The sequence below is a fragment of the Argiope bruennichi genome, chromosome 4, assembly GCF_947563725.1.
Source record: "Argiope bruennichi chromosome 4, qqArgBrue1.1, whole genome shotgun sequence".
Lineage (NCBI taxonomy): Eukaryota > Metazoa > Arthropoda > Arachnida > Araneae > Araneidae > Argiope > Argiope bruennichi.
Window position 1 is genome coordinate 8,307,830 of NC_079154.1, and position 14,971 is coordinate 8,322,800.

At 26.3% G+C, this 14,971-nt stretch overlaps 1 protein-coding gene across 11 annotated transcripts in view; it reads left to right on the forward strand.

Annotated features, from left to right (window-relative positions):
* LOC129965543 (tensin-1-like) overlaps positions 1–14,971 on the forward strand; it is a 474,618-nt gene that overhangs the window by 457,560 nt on the left and 2,087 nt on the right. For 10 of the 11 annotated variants that reach the window (XM_056079518.1, XM_056079519.1, XM_056079526.1 and 7 more), the window contains 14 exons: positions 1,112–1,334; positions 2,678–2,838; positions 5,613–5,878; positions 6,977–7,098; positions 7,369–7,504; positions 8,107–8,152; positions 8,750–8,839; positions 10,022–10,167; positions 10,944–11,030; positions 11,570–11,698; positions 11,950–12,042; positions 12,138–12,215; positions 13,177–13,239; positions 14,093–14,261. In XM_056079518.1, coding sequence (XP_055935493.1) covers positions 1,112–1,334; positions 2,678–2,838; positions 5,613–5,878; positions 6,977–7,098; positions 7,369–7,504; positions 8,107–8,152; positions 8,750–8,839; positions 10,022–10,167; positions 10,944–11,030; positions 11,570–11,698; positions 11,950–12,042; positions 12,138–12,215; positions 13,177–13,239; positions 14,093–14,261 — 1,809 coding nt within the window. The remainder of the gene's footprint in view (positions 1–1,111; positions 1,335–2,677; positions 2,839–5,612; positions 5,879–6,976; positions 7,099–7,368; positions 7,505–8,106; positions 8,153–8,749; positions 8,840–10,021; positions 10,168–10,943; positions 11,031–11,569; positions 11,699–11,949; positions 12,043–12,137; positions 12,216–13,176; positions 13,240–14,092; positions 14,262–14,971) is intronic. The other variant, XM_056079523.1, reaches the window with a different exon arrangement.

Here is a 14,971-nt window from a genome sequence, read left to right on the forward strand (position 1 = left end):
TGTATATTTCATTCACCAGATACTGTTTTATATTATTGACACAATAATAAAATTAAGAGACAAAAATATCTGCAATCATTAAGGAGGAGGGGAAAAAAACCCCTTGTTCTTCAACTCTTTCTTTAAGAATTGTTCTTAAACAGTTTATTTGTTGGTAAAATAAATAACATTTATAAACTAAAAGAATTTCAATAAAAGTGATTAGCCATTTGCACTTTCATAGCCCTGCGCTATAAATTAGATTATGAAATGCTTATATCTCTTTGAAAGTATTTAGAAAACATATTGAAATTTGTACACTGGTATTAGCATTTCTGTTTTAAGTTTCTTTAATCATATTGTGATTGATATTCACATTCTTTTTAACATTATAAGAATGAGAAAATGCAAGAAATATCTATTTCCAAAGGCTTAAATGTAAAAATTTAAACACATTAATGGCTTACTATAAAATTTAGGATTACTCTATTGCAATTAAAAATTACCTCTTCCAAAAAAAAGTCAATCACAGAAGTGGCTGTTTTTTCAAAACATAAAATATATGGTTTATTTTTTTTATGAAAGAGTTGCATGTTAAATTAACTAAAAATTTATGTGAAATACCCCTTTAATAAAATCGATATGTAGAATAAGATATTCTAACTCCATATAAAGGCTATCTCATCAGCATAGTGATTTGAGACCAGTCTTATTTCTCTTCATCTCAAACATTGCCCATTCATTTTTTCTTCTTCCCCTGAATGGTTAGTTCATTGTTGATTTCATTCAATCTATCTGCATTTTAATCATTTACAACATTTCAAAACTGTTGGTAATAAGCTAAAAATGAAAACCAAGTCTTAATTTTTTCATAAATTTGAAATAAATTATTCAAGAAATTTTTAATTTTACTGTTTTGAGCATTAGAATTTTTTTTTTGATATTTTGCAAGCATTATCGAAGCTAGTGTTAAAATTGTATAATTGTAAGGCGGGAAGTAAATTTTACTTATTCAATCATTTGACTGGTCTATTTAAACATCATCCCAATGTTAAAAATTAATTAAACTTTTTAATCTTTTGATTTTATTTCAACTTATCAAAATATTGGATTAAATATTCTCGAAAAATAGGTACAGAGATGGTCCTTCCTTCTCCTGGCTTCAGAGGCAGCAAGACAAGTTGAAAGCCCGTAAAGAAGGGCGTGGGTGGGATGATAGACATCAGAAGGAGCAGCTTTTATTGGATGAATTAAGACGAACACAGAAGAAACCACTCGCCAATGGGGAATCATTTGAAGATATTAGTCTGGGATTAGATTTTTCATCTTCCTCTCGAGAAACATCTCCTTCAAAGGTATTAAGATTTACTATAATTATAAAATTTGTGAATAGTTTGTAATCATGCCTTATCTATTTACATTATGTATTATAATTAAATCATTATAAATAACAGCATTCTTTTGATTAGTTTGGCTTACTATCATAGGGGTATGTATAAATTAAATGGCACCTGGGCTATTATATATATATATATATATATATATATATATATATATATATATTGTTTTGCTTTTTCATCCTGAATCATTATCAGTGGCTTGACAAAAATGAGAACATGAATTTTTTGATATTTTTCATGTATGGCTTTATAAAGTGACAAAAGAACAATGATATTTTGTCTACTTGGATTGGTGCTTAGTCATCTATTCCCTTCCTTCTGTTTTCTCTTGCCATTGCTTAAATCAAGATTAAGAAAGAAAAGAAATAATTTTAAGAAATCCTTGGCAATCAAACATTTTAAATGGCATTTGATTTTTAAATTGCCATATTTCTGTTGTTTTGAAAAGTTGAATTACGTTTACTGATGACCAATTCCTTTAAAATTATAAGGCACCATTCAAGACGGTACACCATTTGATGCTTTATTTAATTATTTTTTAATTTTGATTGTTAAAAAGTACTTACAGAATGGTAAAAAGTTGTAGATTAATTTTTCGGGAAATTAAACTTAAAATAATTATATATATATATTTATTTATTTTTTGGAGCAATAAACAAAGTGATTAATTATGCATCAAATTACTTTTCCGAGTGCAAAGTGTTAATTGCATAAATCTAAGCATTATTATAACATCAACCAAACAGTGGGACTTTATTTCTTTTTATCTGTGATTTCATTTTCAAACAGTTTATATTTATATAATCTATGACAAATATTTGGACTTTTCAACCATTTCATTTGGGAATTCTATTGTCTACTCTATTTTTACTAGATAATTAAGAGCGTTTAGATTATCTTGATTTTTGTAAAAAAAAAAAAAAAAAAAAAAAAAAAGATCGGCCATTTTTTCATTTTCCTTTTCTTTTTATGCAAATAAACCTTCATAAACCCATCATGCAAGTTTCCTTTTTCAAAACTTTAATCAATTGCCTTAAACATGTTCTCAAACATTCTTTCTTTTAGCATCTTCAAAGTTTTTTGTTTGTAATAAATGATTCATTGGCAGCTTACATATAATTTAATTGTTTCTTATATTGAAGCATTTTTGACCTAATATATGCAAATTTGATAGTACATATTTTTGGGGTGGGAGGGATATATTTTATTATCCAAAGATACTTCTTATTTTATAATTCCATGATGATGTATTTATTTTTCTAATGAAAACTGTTGACTAATAATCTTCAAAATTACAGGGCCTTAGCTACACTTTGCCTTTACATGTACATACATACAATGGTCATACATCTACTTCACAGACACAGCCTACTAAACCTCCTGTGTATAGAAATACCAGTGCCCCATCCTCACCTATTCTTCCTCAAAGAAGCAGTAGTAAAGATGTCACTCGATACAGGTAAAGTAGAATATTCATTTTTAAAACATACAGCATTAATTTTTAAGCAGTTTCTTTTTAATTAAGCTTATACTCTTAAGTTTTTTTATTTGATTGCTAATTATTTTTTACATATTGAGTTCATTGAAAAGAAAAATTAATTATTTTTCATTGAAAATTTTTGTCTCTATTGTAATCTCTGTTAACAGATATAATTATGAAAAGTTGTATTTCACATTATTAGTTCAGAAAAACAAAACAAAAAGTGATTATCAGTGTATGTTCAAATTAATTAAAAAAATATTATAGAAAAAATAGTTTGCTATTATTCAATAATTCTTTATTTTTAGCCATACACTGCCGCAACAAAATAAATTTTTTAAAATGCTTTTCATTTTAAAATTTCCTATTTTAAAGTTATAAGAAAAACACTAAATATATTTTAAAAATCTTATATATGTAAAAAGTAACGATTCAAAATTTTATTTGGACAAAAAAATGGTATTGTATTTCCATAAGCTTGTCTTCCTTTGAAATTAGAGCAAATATTTCTTTAATTTCGGTAATATCATGTATCAAATGATAAGAACAAAGCTATAATTTTATCATATACATATTAATGCAGTTCATTGAAAAAAAGCTGAGGCTGTCTTAGCTATCGGCTATCTCATTACCATTTAAACCAACATGTGAGAGAACCCACTGAAAGTGTATAGAGGTTTTCTGCGGAGAGCCTGGCAATAAGTACAATGAGAAAGGGGCTGTATAGAGACACGACTCTTCGTTAAAATCCAAATTTCCCTGAAGACAATTTCAGAGGACGTGTCGATATATTGAAATCCCTTATAGATTGCAATAAGTTTGCACCTGAATACAGAATAGTTGTCAGGATTTCTACTCAAAATATCAGTAGCTCCTTCAGAAATCTCAATGTGCACGCCATTACCAGAAATGCCACCATCTTCCTTACTGTCATCAGTGTACATTTTCAGAGCCGAAAAAGGAATGCTATGAATTGTTTCCTGAGACATTTGTTTAGTAAATTCAGGTAACTCTTAATTTTTGCTAACCTTGGCCAAGAGATTAGTATGGAAATGAATTCGATCAGGATCAAACTTAAAATTCCAATAAAGCGTTAAGGAATGTGGTTCCACATCTCCAGAAGGTAGACCCATCTCTTTTGCAAAGGAATATGGATTGAGTTTTTTTGAACACTTATTATTATGACATGAATGAAGATAAACAGAAGTTCTGTGCTGATCATTGTAGCTAAAGAGCTTGTTGTAATATTTTGAAAGACAGCGACTTTTTCTCAGAGAAAGAGGTGGTAGATAACTCATACAGTACAATATCATTAAGGCAGCTATTACGAAGGCCAGTAATTATTCTTGAAGTACTAAATTGCACTCTTTCAAGTTTGTCTTAGTTAGCTTTTGAGGTACAAAAGTAAATTGGGAAATTATACTCTAGAATTGGTCTGATCAAAGAGATGTAGGTGGTTCTCACTGTATTAGCATCTGCACCCTGGTCTTATCCGGAAATATATTTAAGTATGTTGAGTCTTTTCCTACATTTATTTGCAAGAGCCTCTATATGTCTGTTGCTCGGTATCTTTTGGTCGAGAACGTAGCCCAAGTATTTGGCATTTTTTGCATAATTTAATTGACAGCCATTCATAAAGACACTTATTTGGTAGTTATAAAGCCATCTGTTGGTAGTAAAGAAAGTAACCAAAGACTTTGAGGTATTGAAAGTCAGTTTATGTATTTTAGCAAAAGCATATACCTCAGTAAGTGCAGAGTTGAGGTTAGATTCAATTCTCCGTATGTTAGAGGCAGAATGCCACAAGATGATGTCATCGGCAAAAAGTCCCATGTTACAGTAGTTACTGATTACCTTTTCAATACCAGTAATATATGGAGAAAACAATAATAGATTCAATACTGACCGCTGAGGTAATCCATGGTATTCTATCTCTATAAGTTTGTCTTCCTTTGAAATTAGAGCAAACATTCTTTTAATTTTCAGTAATATCACTCATTAAATGATAAGAAACAAAGCCATAATTTTAACAGATATAGATTACTTTTACCTAATTGTATAAAAGATAATCAATCTTTTGTGTTCTATAATTGTATTAAACATCATCAAGTGTTTTAATTATCTACAATTTTTAAATACAAATACATTTTGAAAATTATTAACCTATATTTTATATTATGACTATTAATTAAGATGTTCTCCATAATTATTCAAAATCAGAAAAATATAAAAAAGCTGTAATTATGTGAAATCATCTTTAATTTAATTGTATAATTTATTAAATTATAAATAAATTTAGAAAAGCAAAAGAAAATTCTTGTATTTTAATTTTCTTAGTTGTGTCTAGCCTATAGATCTACAAAAATACACTGAGAAGGCGCATTAATAATCTATTAAACAATCTTTCTAAACATAAGTAAGTTATTTATTCTAATAGAAAAAGAGAACATTGTGCATTTTCCAGTTTTCCCTACCCATTATTTTTGTAAGCAGTTTCCTACTACAGTCACAATACATTATAAGACATGCTGCTTGCTAAATTTGATATTGCAACAACTAATTATAAAGCTCACTGATATTTTCTAATCCTCAACAAAGATTATACGTCAAAATCTTGATTTAATTTTTACATTTTGCACTTTAACATTACTTCAGGATTTAGATTTTATAGAATACAAAAAATAATTTGTATATAAATTTTAAATATATTTTAATTTTCAAAATTTTAAATTATTATTATTATTATTTTGCAGATACCCACAGTTTCAGAGTCAAAGTAAAACTCTTACCAGACAAAATTCTGACACTTCATATGACCGGGAAAGACCTTTTGTTGCTACCAGGAAGGCCCATCAACTGGCCAAAGAACAGATTGCTAGCAATCGTACTTCTCCTCACAATGTAATTGCATCATCAACAATATATGGAAATGTGTATTCGCCTAAACCTGACTTTTCGGATCCAGGGCTTCTAGGCTTAGCCAATTCTGGAAATAAACAGAATACAACACCTGATCCAAGTATATGGATGTTACTATTATTACTATTATTTTTTTAATTTTGAAATAAACAGTATTATGAAATATAATAAATAATACAGCTATTGCCCTTAATCATATCTTTGCATTTGCATTATTTTTTATTTTGCAGTAAATTATATTTTTTCATGTTTTGTAAATAAATTACAATTGTATAATAATTTAAATTATAATATATTCTTAGGATTAATAATATACTTATTTATTTATTATATTAAATTATATCGATATTTTTTAAAAATATTACATTTTAATATTATTTTATATATCAATCCATTCATCATATAATGCAATAAGCATATTATTATTACCTTAAACTAAGCTTTTTTTAGTATTAAGAAAAGTATTTAGAAAAATTATGCTATGATTTATTTTACATACAGATCTAGAAGATAGAACATGCGATTGTAGTAAATATTTGTTTTCACTTCTCTTATAACTCATATTTTAATTATTAAATGCTTTTAAATACATTATTTTACTTCTAATAGGAATTACTAAATGTAGTTTTAATGTTTAGGCTTAATTATATCTATAAATAACATCCTCATGATAAAAATTGCTACACATTATGAAAAATGCTTTTTTCTAATTTTAAAATATCATTATTTTACTTCTTTTATAAATTACACATCACACATTTGATTTGTTTTAACAAATCTGGTAAAATTAATTAATAAAAGAAAACGCTTTTGAAATTCTGATATCATATTATTCTTTTGAGCTGTTTCTATGTTTCTTTTTATCAAGATACATAACATTATCAAGATTCTTAACATTAAATGCAACAAATTTCTTTTTATATCCATTTTTTCGACTTGGCCATTACTCTACAGTTGTTAATTGTAAGCAATAGTTAATCCAATACAACTATCACTCATTTTGTTTTAAATGTTGTGCTTGTGCCTCTTTGCATGCAGTTTTACTTCTCATATATATCATTTAAATTGCCAAATAATATAAATTAGTTTTGCTGAAAAATATCCTATTCCAAGAAAATGAAATAAAATTTAATATAAGTTATTTAATAGCCATTACTCTCTAAGGCTTGCTAAAATGTTCATTTTTTTTTTCTTCTAGGTGCTGCCAAACTTGATAAACTTGAAAGAACTCTTCAAGAGCTGTCAGTTTCCTCGAGTTCAACTAACAGTCCACGAGATGCTCGTGGTTCACCTCTGCCTTATCAGTCTACTCCTAACAAGGTATAATACTTCAGGACTTAAAATTTAAACATTACTTTTTCTTAAAATTTTAGAATAAAATCTTAATTTGAGTGTAAGAAATTTCTGAAATTGCATTTGTCATAAAAGTTTCTAACATAATATTAATGTGCAATTGCTTACACCAGCTTCTCAGAAAGTAAACTATTATTATCTTTCAGATTGTATTCTATTAATATTTTTATAGTTTATATAAGATCCTAATTATTTTATGTAAATGGGCAAAAATTATATTTTTGTATGAATTTACAGGGTAGCTACACAATTGATGGTTCATCTTGGTCACCATCAGTCATCGGATCAAGCCCCCCTAGCAGTCCTTCCAGAATGGATAGACCTGTTACTCCAGCTTTCCCTGTACCCCCGGGAACACCCTATCAAAATCAAGGTAATAAAAATTTCTTGTTTTAATTATTATTATCATCATTTATATTATTATTTAGGAGGGGGATTTGAATAAATTTAAAAAAATGTAAATCATGTGGATGATTTTTTGTTGTAAAAAAAAAAAGTTAAAAACTCCATTTAGAATTTTTTCTTTCTCTCTTTTAACCATAATGATTTCTCCTGTAATTCATATTGAGAGGGAGAATTTCAACTTATTATACATTTTTTTTAAAGTGCTGAATTGTACAGAATCATAACCTCTTTAAATTTATCTGACAAAAAAAATTAGCTAATGATTTCAGATTGTAATATCAGTACATTCTTACCATCAGTTATCGATAAATCCAAATACTTATTATGTTATATTTCCATTTAATTTACTAAATTTGAAACTTTTGTGCAATTTAGAAATGTAATGCATTCTTTATATTAGTTTTATAGACCTAAATAGTTGAAAATTTTTAGATCACACTTTTCCCACCTTTTTACATAATTCTGTCTATTATTTAATTTTAGTGAACTTTGTAGATGTGCAAGTTTACTTTATAATAAAGCCAAAATAACCTTGGTGTAATTTTTATTTATTTATTTATTTTATTTTAGATCCAACGTGTTCAACTCTACCACCAAAGAGCCCTCTGCTGTCACGGTAAGCAATAAAAATTAAAATGCTTTTTTTTTTATCATTTCATATATTAAAGTTGTATTTAAAAAGTATAAAATTCTGCATTTAAAAAAATGGAGTTTTACTTTTTATGAATTAATTTAAATCAATTTCATCTTTTTTTTTTTTTTTTATTTCATACTGTGCATACTTTCAAAATGTAATTAGCATATGCATAGTATCAATATATATTTTTATTATTTAAGAAATCTACCTATATGTAAAATATATTATATTAAAAAGTCATTAATATTTTTGTTAAATAATCATACATAAACATTGGGTGTTTACATTTGCATGTTCAAAAAATTCTATCACAAAATTTAATTTAAAAAATATTTTTAACTAATTTATATCAATTTATAAAGTGCTATATTTTTTAAAAAAATTCCTGAATATAATAAATTAATAATAGATTAATGGAACTACACTATAATGTTGTAAAGATTTGCCTTTCAAATTATTGGAATGCTAACTACTTAACTTACTAATCAAGAAAAAGATTTACTAATAATTATTTTGACTCTTTGAAGTGGAATCAGTTCCTTTTTATACTAACACCCGCCCACTTTTACTAACTAGCTTCTCGCAAAGCTACAGATTAGCTATGAGGGATACATATAATAAAATGAATAGCCGTAGATGGTCCTGTTTAATTGAGTCAGACTGGACGTAAGTTTCGCATGATATTTTCTTGGATGCATGAGAGTTGCATGATTCTGTTGGTATTCAATATTTTATTGAATTTACTTGAGAATGATTTTATATGTTTTTTTAAACATTTAGGCACTTAATTTAGTTTGATATAGAAACAGAGAAATTTTGTTATTGGTGTTATTAATAGTTGTTTTAATGAATTTCATATATTTTTAGTGTAAAAAAATCAATTCAGCAAAATAAAATTTAATACTTTTTGATATAAAAATTAAAAAAGAAATGTATATTCTTTTTGAGATCAAGAAATAAAAATATTTCCTATTTGTTTACAAACTATGAATTTGAGCTATTGAATTTTTCACAGCATGCATAATTGGCGAAAGTAGATTGCATTTGAAATTAGAAGAATTCTTAGTATAATCCATATTTAAAAATTATAGAACAAATTTTAGAACAAAAATTTATAGAACAGTGCATTTCATTTAAAATATTTGTAGTTTTTGCATTTAATTGCAAGCATTTTCTCTAAAAATGAATTTGTCTTGTGAGTGAAAATCTTGTATACAATTTCGTAGTAATTTTAGCATTACATTTCTCTTTGGCAATAAAGTTGTATATTAATAAGTATAAATTGATATCACAAAAAAGAAAGATAGAAAGGAAGAAACATTGTACTTCTAGGTTATCCTTGCTTTGGAACAAATAAATTCAGCATTGATGTGAATAAGTTTAAAAAAATACATAAATGATTAAAAAAAAAAAAAAAAGCAAGTGTGCATTTCAGTATGGTTTGAAATGCCTCTTAAAATCATTTTTGTGTATTTCCAGGAGATAAAAGGAATAAAAATTTTAAAGAGATGCCCAAATGTATCAAGAAAACCTCAAAATGTAAATAATTGCCACTAAATCATAATGTGATAAAACATAAAAAAAGGATACATCACATATTGCAAGAATTCTTTAGAAGAATAATAGTCATTTGTAATATATACTTAACACCAGCTTTTAATTTCAAACATTTTAATGATTACTTTAAAATTGATATTGCATTATACTGGGGTATAATTCTTTGCTATATTTCAAAGAATTTGAATTTTTAATAGAAAAATTATTGCGATTAACTGAAGTTTAAAAATTACAGATAACATCTTAAATTTTTCTATCTCATAAATTAATGAATTCTATTTCATCCTTTAGTAAGGATCGTAGTCCATCTCCTGCCACTCTACAGAACATGCATCATGATTTCTCTGCAATGCAAAGGCCAAGCAGTACAAACGGTCAGAGTTCACCAAGTGTCTATTATGGTCAATCGAGACCATCAAGTATGGTTTCCCTCAATGGTGAGAAAAAGATCTTGTTTTCAGATGTTGTATTGATATACTAAAAAAATTAGGTATATCAATACAACTTTTGTCAAAGAAACATGCTAATATTATTGAATGTAAAGAATTTTTAATTTGCTTTATTACATAGGAAAGGAAATTGATCTTTTCATTGAATTATTTCAATGTTATATTATATCAATTGAAATTTACTCACAGTATGCAGAATCAGATCATCAGACTTCTATGTTTGATTTTGTTATTTTTTACCTTAATCTGATTGCCTTACCCTTAGTATTCAGCACAGCCATACTATGGTTTGGGATTGTGATTAGCTATCATTCAGAATGCACGCTATAGATAGCATTAAAAGCCAAGATGTTAATAATTAGAACATAATAGAGAATTATTACCTGCAAGAAGAAATTTATCAAAACAGTCCATTGTTTTTTTTTTTTTTAATAATGTTATTGCATTCACTTTTTGTTAGTACAATCGCTAAATTTTATTAGTGTTTAGCCATTTAACTGGATACTATGTAACGAAGCTTGTTATTACTAGGTTAAAATAACATAATTTATATACAACTTTTATTTTATATTTTAATTTAGAGATATTCAAACTTTAAATAAAAATATACTACTTATTTATGAGCATTATTGATTGTTTAATATTGATTTGCATGTACTTCAACATGTAGAAATAGAATACATTACTCATTTGAAACTTTGATAGGGAAATGAATTTCTGAGTAGCCTACCTTATAGAAGAATGATATAAAATTTAATTTTCAGAGTCTTCTGAAGTAATTCATCACCATCCCATGTTTGTGAAAGATACATCAAAATACTGGTACAAGCCAAATATATCTAGGGAAGAAGGTAAGCTGATTATTGTTTAATTTCTGTTTATAGATGAAAATGACTTAATATTATTAATTTGTCTAGGTATATTAAATTGCCATTGATAGTTTTAAAAAAATTAATTATTTTAACTTAAATTTTTTAAAAAATTCTGCAGCAGATATAGAAGTTTCAACTTCCTGACAATACTACTGGTTTTCATATTCTGCAACATCAGTTGGATTAGAATGTTTTTATTTCATGTAATTATGGTAAAAACAAAAACATCATGCCTAGACAGATGTAATATACATAATAACAGTGTTAATGTATTACTAATACATCTATTTTATGCTATAGAATATAATTTACTGAAACTTTGAACAAGTCATTAATTCTTTGTATGAATTATGCTATTGCAATTTGTTTAAAATTTTGAGAAATTCTTATCCTAACATTACAGATATAAGTGACAATGTCTTTTTACATTAACTTTTTAAATTTATATTAATTGATATTGAGTGTTATTATATTCCGATATTACTTTTTAATGATTGACCTCGTTTTTCTTTTTGCAGCTATAAATATATTGAAAGATAAAGCTCCTGGAACTTTTATTATCAGAGATAGTAATTCTTTTCCTGGTGCATATGGCTTAGCCTTGAAAGTGGCCACACCTCCACCTAATGTACCTATTAATAAATCAGGTAATTTCCTTTTAACTTACACATTTTAATAAGGATTTCCCATATGTTATTTTTCAAATATCAGCACATATATGCTTTAATATTGTTTTAAAGCAAGAAACATTGAAATATATGAAGTAAAAAATATGCAGTTATCATATTTAGTTTTAAAAAGAAGTTAGCACTGAAAAACTTATATTTGATTGATGTGAAATTTCAGAATTAAATTATTGCCGTTAAAATCATGCCAATTAATGTACTTACATTTCTAGGAGATCCATCTAATGAACTTGTTCGTCACTTTTTGATTGAAACAACTTCAAAAGGTGTTCGTTTGAAAGGTTGCCAAAATGAGCCAACATTTGGTAAGTCGTAAAAGTACTTGTAGAAGCATAGTAACTGAAACGATCATAAATGTATTGGCTTATTTGAAAGATTATTCTTGTTATGTCTTTTATAGGAAGTCTGTCTGCTCTTGTTTATCAGCATTCAATCACACCATTGGCTTTGCCTTGCCGATTGGTATTGCCAGAACAAGGCAAGTTAAAAAAATTTTTACAAGATTACTTAGTAGTAATAATGAAAAGATTCTTGAAATCAAATCATATAAAATAAATTATTTGTAAAGTAGAATATTTGCTTAGTGGTTTGTTAGTATTAATTTTTATAAATTTTTTAAAATATTAAAAGTATTATTTCAGTTTTTGCATAATATTTCTAGTCATTTAAGAAATTAATAAAATATTTTACTTCCCTTTTGACATAGAATATACATCAAAGTCATTAAAAGTTTTCAGTAATTTATTAATTGCTAGACATTTAATAAATTATTAAAATACTTTATATAAAAATTGTTTGCTCATACCATAAGTTTTGTGGTAATATGCTATCTATTAAATTTTAATAAGTATTTCTACTGAAACAAGTTTTAAAAATAATTTATTTTTATTTTCTGAAATAAAATGTTGTTTCAAGTTATTATTGTGAAAGTATTTTCATCCAAGTATTTGGTTTTTTTTAGTTTCAAATTTCTTCTATATTCAATAGTTATATATAAATCAAGTTAATTCATTGTAATTCTAGTAACGATGCTGTAAATTCAAGTCTGGTTCATGCAAAAAAGATAATTTCCTTTAATAGTTTATTTCAAAAATAAATGCCCCAATATACAATATTTTAATTAAAAAGCCATGGAGAAACAAAATAAATTAACATTGATTTAAAACTTGATAGGTTTTACTGTTTTATTTTATACTGTTTAAAAAATTTTCAGATAATCAGTGCATAGTCATCTTATTAGATTTTGAAAGTGGAAGACATTTTCTACCAAGTCTTTGTTTTTGTAAATTTTTATTAATTTCTAAAAATTGATAGCATGCTGAAATGAACAACATGTTTCATTCAGATTGTATTATATACTACTACTTACATGATTTTTTTAAATTTTTTATTAAATATTGATGAAAACTAATTTACATTGTATATATATTTTCTTCCAGATTTGATGCCAGATGCTGATGAACAAGCCAAAAATAATGACTCACTTTTAGAACAAGGAGCAGGTAACTAGTAATTATTTTTTAGTGTTGAAGTCTAATTTTAATAAAAGATCTTTTGAAAATAATTAATATAGTTAAAAACTGTCACTTTATTCATTATATTATCATTCATTTAAAAATAATGTTTTACAAAATATTTTAATTATTAAACTGACATTATTCAAAAAATAAAATTCATGGATTTGTTAAATATTCCTTTGTTTATTCTTTATTTCCAAAACATAGTTTTTGAAAATTATAAATTTTTATTTATATCCTTTGAAAAAAAATTATATCAATTTCATAATTTGAATTTTCAGATTGTAATTTCAGATTAACTTAAACTTGTTTTTCAACATTCATGCACGACTAATTACATATTTGCAGGAGAAAAAAATGATTAATAATACTTGATACTTTAAATGTTTGAAAAGGATTAGAAAATGTTAAATGTTAACTTGTATGAATTATTATTTATAATGGATAAAAATGTATTTTAAAGACTTGGATACTTTTACACCTATTTAATTAGAATTTATTACTTTTCCTTGGAATTTAGTAATCAATTTCTCACTCACTTCCTGATGTGTGAGTTTTTAAATTTTGTATATTTGTGCACTGTCAGTGGCAATGCACTGTTTTAATATTTTCAGAACCTAATTATCAGGTAATCAATTCATTTAATTCAATTTTGATCTCATGCAAGTAATGCTACCTAGCAGTGAATTTGAGTAAAATTGATTTCAAGCTTTCATAAGAATTATAATAATAAATTATAAATGAATACTTAAAGGTAGAAAAATAATTAAAATAATTCTTTTTTTTTAATACTCTGTTAAAGCTGTGTTTTTATTGAATTTACTCACCTTTTTATTAGCCTGCACAGTTCTGTATTTGACTTCCGTGGAGATGGAATCCCTGACAGGCCCTCAGGCTGTCAAGAAAGCTGTGACAGAAGCATTAGCCAAGAAACCTCTACCTTCCGCAGTTCCAGTGCACTTCAAAGTATCCAACCAAGGAATCACTCTGACAGACAATACAAGGAAGTAAGTTCTGCTGCATTATTTTGAATATCAGTAAGTCAAGGAACAAAGTTTGTAGTTTTATAAAATCATTAGTGACTTTATTTTTTTAAGCATTTCAACTAAAGATAATTGATTACAGAAATCCTGAATAAATTTTTTATCCTCTATCTACACATCAGAATTGGTTAAATACTTTTGATAGCCGATTTAAATGAAAAAAAAAGTTCATAAAATTGTGGGTAAATCACTATTGCCTGAAATCTCTTCTCAATAGGGAGAAAGATAAATTTTATGAGAATATAGTAGCAGAATGCTTGCAGAACGAATCACATTTTCTCCACTGCAATGAGTATATAATTTATATTAATATTAATTCAGTTTTAAAACTATATAAGAACTAGTCAGAATGAGCCTCATTATTTTAAACTACCATCAAATGATGAAAACAATTTTTCAGGGTATATTCCACTTTCCAGATTTCTACTCACCACCAAATAAGAATGTCTTTGTAACATTTCTTAATGTGCAAACGCAAAGGAATTCTACTGAAATCAGATATAAAATCCATTATGCACCTTCAAGTTAAGACTCCGCCAAATTAAATCAAAACTTGTTCAATTGTTAATATTTCAATGAGAAAAAATCTTGCTAAAATAGAAAAATCTTAAGTTCATTAGGAGGAAAAAAATACTGCTTTCCAATGCTGAATATCGTAAATTAATTTTTTTATC